The sequence below is a fragment of the Curcuma longa genome, unplaced genomic scaffold, assembly GCF_044706935.1.
Source record: "Curcuma longa cultivar G26 ecotype Majalengka, Jawa Barat unplaced genomic scaffold, ITB_CL_G26_1.1 contig_23496, whole genome shotgun sequence".
NCBI classification, from domain to species: Eukaryota; Viridiplantae; Streptophyta; class Magnoliopsida; order Zingiberales; family Zingiberaceae; genus Curcuma; species Curcuma longa.
In genome coordinates, this window is record NW_027432177.1 from 1 (window position 1) to 9,847 (window position 9,847).

Consider the following 9,847-nt stretch of genomic DNA (forward strand, 5'->3'; position numbering starts at 1 on the left):
GCACTCGTCGTTGGGACTAGACAGGAAAGTTGTCCACTCTCCCTCAACAAAAAGCAAAATGTTTCTCTTTCCGTTGACGTCCAGTACCATCCGCACTAACTTTGGAGATCGAGTCTGATATACAGGGATGTAGTAGGTCTCATTCTGGTTTGACACGTATGCCACGCTTAGTACGTTGCTCACAATCGGAACGACGACTAATTGCCCATTCCATGGCCCATTGCGGCCGAGCTTGACTGATCCATTCACACTCAGTATCAAAAAGTCCGGAACATTATATGTCTCCATCCTGAAGATGTACTTGCCCGGAGAAGGGTCCGTGGCACTCATCCATGGCACAAGCTGCCACGAAGTGTTGGTCCGAAAGTCGAATCCCACTTTCATGCCAGGGAGTTGAGTGTCAGACGCATGGTCGAAGCTCTGCCACAGAGCTCTGTTAGAGTTGCCGGCAGTCAGCACGAGGTTTCCTGAGTCTAAAAGCTGCAAGCGTGCAGAATTGAGTTCTGCAGATGTTCCCGTGGACCAAACCTTTGTTCCTTCTTCAAACAAGATCAGATTTCCGTCGGAAGTCAGGTTCAACGATGCCATGGATGTATCGACAGACTTGTTCCTATTGGCGACCCATACTACTACTTTGTTTTCTCTTGGTGGGTGATTGTAGTACCAAATTCCTATGTATGCAGTCGCAGAATCGTTAACTGGACTGAAGAAGCCAAATTGGAACAAGCTCCCCGCCGAGATCAATGTCTGGCCATCCATAAGCGAGCTATTCCCCATCATTATATCTCCTGCACAATAGTCGATAAATAAATCCTTTGGTCATCTCATGGAGATGAATTTTATCATGGACTTACCTGTTATGTATGACATGCAAATATATATCATTATTAAAAAAATTAAATCCATTTAATAATCTTATTAATATAAAGGGGTAGACCAATTTATGACGGATCAATCAATCAAAAACCCCAGGAATGGGATGTGCTCATCTACCAATTTGACGGATTAAAAAATTTTAAACTTAATCTAATCCAAAATAGGTTGCAAGTTAGACATACTAATTATGAGTCTATAAAAAAATAAAAAAGTATAACAACTATTACAAATTTTAAATTTGAATTACAATTTAAATAGGTAAAGTTGAAAATTTTAAATTTGAATTACGATTTAGACGGGTTAAGTCCATTAAATTTTCTCAACCACGGACTAGCCCAAACCCATTATGGACCGACCCACGCGGGTCTAGGCGGGATCAATCCACTTGAATCCACCTTAAAATGAGTTGATAAAATTCAACTTAATTCGCTTAAATTGTTTGGTAGGACAAATTAACCTAATAGACCCAATTCCCAAATTGATGGTTCTAGGTTTGAGTTATTTGATGTGGAAGTTTATAGGTAAAACTCCTTAAATCGAACCGTTATCATTAATAGACTGATAACAATATATATATATAGAGAGAGAGAGAGGAATGCTATGCTGCGCGACAGAGAATCTGTGACCCGTGTGCGACACTCGCGACCCATCGCTGTCGTCACCGTGCCATCCGACCACCACCGGCCGCCGCCTCGTGCGCGATCGACGCTCTACTCGCCGGAGCTCCGTCCGGCGTCAGATTCTGATCGGATAGTGGCCGGAATCTGACATAATTCGACAAAACAGGATCGGTAGTGCGCACGCCTCGTTTCCGGCCAAATCGCGGTCGGATTCCAACCAAATCGTGGTTGGAGACCGGCCGAGGAAGGCCGGCGAGTGGCGGGTCGTGCCTCCGGCCGGTGGCCGGACGGCCGAAGCGCCGATGAGTGGTGGGTCGATCGCGGCTGAGGCGGCGGGAGGCGGTGGTCGGACGGTGCGGTGAGGGCGGCGGTAGCAGCGATGGGTAAGGGAGTCGCGTACAGGTTGCGCACGAGTTTATCGTGCAACATAGCAAACCCGTGTATATATATATATATATATATATAAACATGATCTCAGTGGGATTAAGAATGATGATGTAATCTTTTTGCTCTCTATTAGAGGAGAGATTACGACACCGTCATCTTAATTCATTTGAAAGACCAATTCCTTGCTCTTCTTCTTTTGCAGGATTCTCGAATTTGTGGTACTTTTTTATTGCAATCAAGTTCATCGTATAATATCTCCTTTTATATTTATATATTTGTATTATAGTTTTTTGACGTAATTAGATACTTATTGTTATATTTAACTAGATCCTTGTTGATATATTTTTCTTTATAGGAGTTCAAACATATTTTAGAATTCGTATAGCAAAAAAAAATAATATCGTGTTAACGAGGCCTAATAACTCTACGGCTCGGTTGCCATGCGTCTTCTAATAAGCCTGAAATCTTTATTCGTGAGATTGGTTCTGAAGTGAAGGATATTGAAGTGTTGCTTTACCGCAAACTTTCTACAGATCCAGAGACTTTGACGATGCCAAATAAATAAACAAATGTACAAAAATCCTACGGTTTTATACTTTAATTGAATTCTAGATTAAAATTTTTTTCTTAAACATACCAGACGAGGATCGGCCAAGTAGAAAGAATGTCTCTGCTAGTATTATTTCCACGAACTGTAGAAGAAAGAGCTGCATCCGCGCCATGGATTTTCGCTGCCTGCACTGCAATTTACTGTTGTGTTCTTTTCGCTGCCTGCACTGCAATTTAACAGCTTTAGTCAACTGATTTGTCGCTGTTTGGAATACTTCAAAGGAGCTGTGTGGAATACTTCAAACGAGACTGTCATACTACTTCCATCAACATCCAATATTAATATATCAAATCTAAATCATAATTGAAACAAGACCTGGGTCTAAGCTTATTATTAAGCAGATTAATAATCTCTTTTTACCGATATGGATACAGAATCAACAAGTTAATCTGGGATCATCAATCATCAGATGGGTTATGCTAGAATTGTGGACGTACGGCAGAATAGTACTGCAATCTCTCCAAGCTCTAAAAGATCAAAATCTTAATTTGGCTAACGATTAATGGTGGGCTTAGGACTAAATAAAGGCTTATTAGACAGTAAATGACAATACTTGACCTAATTGCTCATTAGTGGTGAGTTAATTAAGCAATACAAGTGTCGGACTCCGTGAAACAAGACAGCGTGGTTGAGAAGGAAAGCTTTCAATGTCGTTGAGAAGTATATGGTTGAGAAGAAGCTTTCCATGCCGTTGAGAGAAGTAAATGGCATGAGAAGGAGCTTTCAATGTGGTTGAGAAGAACAAGTCCAAACCGATGCTTCAAAAGATCAAATTTATAAATTCAAATAGTGAACGTTGAAACTTTTTTTTTCCTTTTAGTTAATATTATTTTTGAGTTAACTTCTTATAAAATTTGCAAATCCTAGCTACTTTTTTTATATTGATTCATAAATTTAAATTACAAAAATAAAATTTAGATTTTACAATAATCTAATATAAGTTTAAAAAATATCAAGTTTCTCGCTTTTAGTGAGGTCATCAGACAAGTGGATATTTAATCACGATTTTTTTTATTAAACAGGATGATCAATTTTTTCTTACCTCAGATTCTCAATTTGATTTTGTTAATTAGGTTTGATATCGAACCATATTACCATAAAAACACTTTTCTTGCATTGCATGTCTTGGATCTTATCACGTGATAATTAATCATCAAATAAATCATATAAATATATTTAGCCAGCTTAAAGCTGTTGAAAAGGTGAAAATTGTTGATAGAACTTGTAGAATTCTATGAAACAGATCTAGCAGTAGATTGAGTTGCAAACCAACTTTCATGACTCAGGTGCAGCATTTTCTTTTTTGGTTTCTGGAAATGGCAGCAGCAGCAGTTATTGTTCTTGGTCAGTCTTCTCCTGGTATGTATAAAAAAGAACTCTTAGTGCCGAATAGAATTGTAAGATCAAAGGATCTTGCATAGCTTGTCATCTTGGTTCATTCATTAATCTTTTTCATGCTGAGATAAGTTGAATAGTATTGTCTGAATTGAATCAACGGTTTGCGGATGCTCATTCCTGAAGAAAATACAATTCTGCACATGTTCCCTCAAGATAGAGGATGAACAGAGCAGTAACTGAAGCAAGAGTTGACTTTTGAGCAGGAGATAGTATGTTCTCAAACAGCTCTCTTAGCTGCATCCGCAAGCTAAGTTATAACATTTAACACCCTTCGAAGATGATGATAGAGCAGAAAGTCTCTAGTCAATGAATTTGTCTCTGTTTGAAAGACTGAAAAGGAGCACTACTTCAACAATCTGTTAACATTAGAACAGAAAAATAATAGAACCAAACAACACGGAATCATCGTATCTCTTTCAGTCAACATTAGACAGCGAATGACAATACCTGACTCTAATGACTCCTTAGTAGCTAGTGAGTTAAGCAAGCAATGCAAAAATTATATATACATGGACTCAGTCAAAAGATAGTTTTCAATGTGGCTGAGAACGTTTAAACTTTTTTTTTCTTTTAGTTAATATTATTTTTGAGTTAACTTCAGTCTTCAGAAAGGCACACTACTTCAACAATTTGTCAACACTAAATAGAAAACTAATTATTCAAAATTCGGGCAAAATCAGTGCTTAACAATATTAATCGGGCAAAATCTGCTAGTAATTCCAGGAACGCAAAAAGAAGGAGCTTCTTCATCTTGGTCATGTTTTCCCTCCCTTGCTCCTGAAATCTTTAGTCATTAGGGTAGGTTTTGAAATTAAGAATATTGAAGTATTACTTAATGGTTAATTTTGCATAGTGATCTAAGGACTTTAATATTTTCATTTAAGTCGGATGTCTTTAGCTTCGTGTGTGATAGTATTAGAAATTCTAAGCGGTAAGAGGAATAGAGTCTTGAGTCAAACAAATACAAATTTAAATCTTTTAGCACATGTAAGTGTTGTTTCAAAATAAATAAGCCTTTATGTATATCGATATTGCTTAGAGCTCAAATTTTTGTTTTTATTTGATTGTAGACATATAAACTATGGAAGGAAGGTAGATCTTTGAAAATTCTTGATGATTCTTTAGATTGTTCATACCCAACAATTGAAATCTTGCGATGCATCCAAATGACTCTTTTGTGTGTGCAAGACAACTGTGAAGATAGGCCAACGATGGTAGAGGTGATGATGATGTTAACGAGTGAGAATCAACTTCTAACCCTGCTAAAGCAACTTGTAATGGCATCAACCCCAACCAGCAGTGAAGGGGATTCAACTACAAAAGAAATGAGTCTCACTCTGACAAACTGATGAGGTGAAATGAGTTCATTTGATTCTTGTTAATCATACTTTGTCATATCTAAGTTCATAAAAATCAACTTCTATAGAAATCATCACGATCATAGAAAATATCGTGAATATTAATGATTGGCCAACATTTTCAATTATCTTTTCTTTTATAATTTTGATGTTTTCTCATTCTGTAATCTTCAATATCATCTTATTTGATTTCTGTATTAATGAGGGGTTTGCCCAAGGTGAAATGTTAATAGATACACTGATCCAAGACTTTGATGATGCCAAATATTGATAAGATGAGAAGTAAATACATATTTCAACGACCTTCAAGTGTGAAGCTTATTTCGTTCCTAGTGAAATCTCCTTCACTGCTAGTTGATGTTACAGCAGGTTGGATAACCGGAGTAAAGAGTTGATCCTCACTTGTTAACATTGCCATCACTTCTGTCATTGTTGGCCTGTCGTTACTATTATCTTGTACACATAGAAGACTCATGTGGATACAACGTAGAACTTCTTCTGTTGGATATGATTGATCTAATGTTTCATCAACAATCTCTAAAGATCTTTCTTCCTGCCAAAGTTTATTTACCTGCAATATCATAGGAAACATATTTTAAAATTTTAGATAGTACCATGTAAAGATGAAAGACCATGTATATTGAAATTGATACTTACATATCCTAAAAGATTTAAGTTTGTATCAGTTTCACAAGTTTGACTGAATACTCTATTCTTCTTTCCACTTATGATTTCTAGTACTATCACACCGAAGCTAAACACATCTGACTTGAATGAAAAAACTCCACGTGATAAGTACTCAGGTGCCATGTAACCACTACAAAAAATAAAAGAACAAGGTGAGAAAATTGAATTAATTTAATATTTCTTTGTTAGTTTTCCTCCTAACCTTCTCGTATATATTTAATCAAATCAAGTGAACTCAATCTAAAAGACTTACAATGTTCCAACCGGTCTCGTTGTTGCATCCTCAAGAGCATTATCTCCTTCAAATATCCTTGCGATGCCAAAATCTGAAATCTTTGGATTCATATTCTTATCAAGGAGAATATTGCTTGGCTTAAGATCACGATGAATGACTCTCAATCTAGAGTCTTGATGCAAGTATAGAAGTCCTCGAGCGATCCCAATTATAATATGGAAACGTCTTTGCCAATTTAGCAATGAACTTCTAGTTTTATCTGGAGATCCAGATTCACAGGATCAGATAAATGTGTTGTGATTAGTTTTTAACCATTTGTGAAGGTAATAAAACTAAGAAACATGAGAAAATATACTGACCATAAATAAAGGCATCAAGGCTCTTATTTTCCATGTATTCAAGTATCATAAGTCGCTCGTCTCCTTCAATGCAATAGCCTAGAAGACGAACCAGGTTTCTATGTTGTAACTTGGCTATCACGGAGAGTTCATTCTGGAACTCATTTGGGCCTTGCGAGGAGTATCTTGATAATTTTTTGACGGCTATCTTTTGTCTATCATCCAATTGACCCTGACAAAATGTATCATTTTCTTCAATTTCACAGGTTTGAAAGGCTTGTTCTTTATTTTTCTGATACTGAAAGTCTTCTTACCTTGTAAACAACCCCAAATCCCCCTTCTCCAAGTTTATTTTCTTCGGAAAAATCATTTGTTGCAGCTTTTATAGTATGCAGATCATACGAAGGAAGTACATCCAATGTACTGATCGAACCTGGCACAAGGATCACACTATGAATTAGTAAAAAACTTCTTTTAATTTTTTTCTTAGAAAGTTGAAAATTGAGTGATTAATCTAAATAAATTTGACCCAATCCTTTTTAAATCTGAAGTGACTTTGAAAGACTAGCAGCATTGTTACGTAAACCTTTCTCCGCATTTCGAAACTGCAACGCTCTGTTTCTCCTCCTCCTAACGAGTATTCCTACACTGCACAGCAAAATAATTCCCAACAACGCCGAGATGACTATCGCCCACACGAGCTTCTTCCAATTTGTCGTCGATGATCCTGCAGGAAAAGAAAAAGAAGGAAAATATATGATTAATTATAATGTTTCTCTGATCATCCAATTTTATGCATGCATAACTCGACTACCTGGAAGCCGAATGTACAAATCGTCTCCTCCGTCTCCGTCGGTGAAACTTCTGAGATCCAGCAGCTCACCGCGCCAAGTTATGCAGCCATAAGGCCCATTGATCACCGCAAACGCGACGCAGGAGCAATCCTCCACGCACAATTTCTGGCACTCGTCCAGACTAATGTGGCCTTGTGAGGTTGCGTTCTCGGTGTCGGGCACCTTCATGCTCGGCTCCTTCCAAAACTTGTTCGACGAGCAACTCAGGGGTTCCATCCTCTCGCATCCCACGACGCTTTTGTTCTGAAAGCCTTCCAAGCAATGACAGTAGCTTGAGACGTAGCCTCTTGTGCAAACTTTGTTGCGGCCGCAACGATTGTAGTCATCGCAGTCATCTGCCAGAAGCGATAAATTAGAAAACCACTGTCCGCCAGCAAAAATCAAAAGCTGGATCCTTCTGTCCTCGTTCATTAGCAGCCGCAATAACCCTGGAGATCCAGTTTGATATTCATCGATGAAGTAGGTCTGATTATTCTGGTTGGGCACGTATGTGAAGTTCACGTACATCGCGATGCTGTTCCCCATCCTTGGAAGGCCGAGGAACCATTGCCCGTTCCATGGTCCAGTGCGGCCGAGTTTGACGGATTCATTCACATTCACCATGAAAAAATCCGGAACATTATACGTCTCCATCCTGAGGATGTAGTTGCCCGGAGAAGGGTCCGTGGCATTCATCCATGACACGAGCTGCCACGGAGTGTTGGTCCGGAAGTCGAATCCCATCTTCATGCCAGGAAGAAGACTGTCACATGGATGGTCGAAGCTCTGCCATAGAGTTCTGTTAGAGTCGCCAGCAATCAGCTGGAGGTTTCCTGAGTCTAGAAGCTGCAAGCGTGCAGAATTGAGTTCTGCGGATGTTCCCGTCGACCAAACCTTTCTTCCTCCCTCAAATAAGATCAGATTTCCGTCGGAAGTCAGGTGCAACGATGCCATGGATGCGTTGACAGACCTGTTCCTATTGGCGACCCATACTACTTCGTTTTCGCTTGGTGGGTGATCGTGGTACCGAATTCCTATGTATGCAATTGCAGAATCGTTAACTGGACTGAAGAAGCCGAGTTGGAACACCCTCCCCGTCGAGATCAATGTCTGGGTATCGATAAGTGAGCTATTCCACATCATTATATCTCCTGCACAAATCAATCAATAAATAAATGGATCAAATCCTTTGGTCATCAAATTGCGCTAGAATTTCTCCTATTTCACTAGGCAAAGAATAAAGTATATTACTTTTGGTTTGGAAATGAAGGATATTAAAGTATTGCTTTGCGGCAAACTTTCTATAGATCCTGAGACTTTGACGATGCCAAATAAACAAATAAACAGATAAACAAATGGACAAAAATCCTACGCTCTTACAATTTAATTTAATTCTGGACTAAAATTTCTTTCTTCAACATACCAGACGAGGATCGGCCAAGTAGAAAGAATGTCTCTGCTAGTAGTACTATTTCCAGGAACTGCAGAAGAAAGAGCTGCATCCGCGCCATGGAAGTTTAAGGATTTTGCGTTGCCTGCACCTGCACTTTGTTGCTGTGTTCTTTGCGCCGAGTTGCTGCAAGCAAAGTTATAATATCTTTAGAAGAAGATGATGATAGTGGAGGAAGTCTCTAGTCAACTGATTTTGGAATACTTCAAAGAGCGTGTGGAATTAATAATTTAGAATAGAAAATTAATAGAGCGAAACAAACAAGGAATCACAGCCTGTCTCTCAGTTAATTACGTCCATTTAAATTATATGAGCTGTGATAGTTTATGTTCCAAAACTTTATATTATTTTCTATTATTTCTTTTACTGCAAAAGTAATTTAGTTGCTTTAAATCAAGTTGTTTGGTAAATTTGTATGAATGATTGGAAACAAAAAAGAAAAGATAAAATATAAGAAACATGTGCTAGGCTAGCTATATATATGCTCTATATGCTCTACGTGGTTTCTTATTATTATTATTATTTAGCAAATCTAAAATACAATATTTTCTTTTTATATTATATTGACGGTAAGACGGTTTCTCCATCTTTGAAAAGGAGAGCACTATTGGATGGACGTCTTCCGTATATAGACCTTGAATGTACTAACTTTAAGGAGTTAGGAATCAAGTAAATCCGTGAGTCTGATGTGTCCTGTCTAATCTGTTGCAAATGTCTTTGATAGAACGAACAAACGAATGAGCGAGATTCACCTCTTCTCACGCATATGCATCGATCCTACAATTAACATTTCGACTTCGATCAATACTAATAATATTGTGGTACGTGAACACATATTAATATTATATTATAATAATTATGAATCATTATTATAATATAAATAATTTATTTTTAATTAATATTATATTATAATAATTATAGGATCATAATTATTTTATATTTTACTTGTATGGAAAGTAAATAATAATTTCGAAAAATAAAATCACATTTGCATGGAGTGTCCTTATGTTAATAATAGGTGCCCTTTTTATGATTCTACTTTAAAAAACAAAAAA

The 9,847-nt window shown here is 37.6% G+C and overlaps 2 protein-coding genes across 2 annotated transcripts; both read right to left on the reverse strand.

Annotated features, from left to right (window-relative positions):
- Positions 1–87: 87 nt before the first annotated feature.
- LOC141818143 (S-locus-specific glycoprotein S13-like) lies at positions 88–2,605 on the reverse strand (the record flags this gene model as incomplete). The annotated part of the gene is made up of 2 exons (XM_074705705.1): positions 2,521–2,605; positions 88–788 (listed from the first exon to the last, which is right to left on the reverse strand). Coding segments are annotated over exons 1-2 (786 nt in total), but the record flags the coding sequence as incomplete, so codon positions are not given.
- A 2,813-nt stretch (positions 2,606–5,418) lies between these two features.
- Positions 5,419–8,889, reverse strand: LOC141818142 (receptor-like serine/threonine-protein kinase SD1-7). The gene is made up of 8 exons (XM_074705704.1): positions 8,766–8,889; positions 7,324–8,493; positions 7,096–7,236; positions 6,824–6,942; positions 6,531–6,741; positions 6,190–6,430; positions 5,907–6,066; positions 5,419–5,820 (listed from the first exon to the last, which is right to left on the reverse strand). Exons 1-8 carry the CDS (start codon positions 8,851–8,853, stop codon positions 5,545–5,547), a joined length of 2,406 nt encoding a protein of 801 aa, XP_074561805.1. The 5' UTR covers positions 8,854–8,889; the 3' UTR covers positions 5,419–5,544.
- Positions 8,890–9,847: the final 958 nt, after the last annotated feature.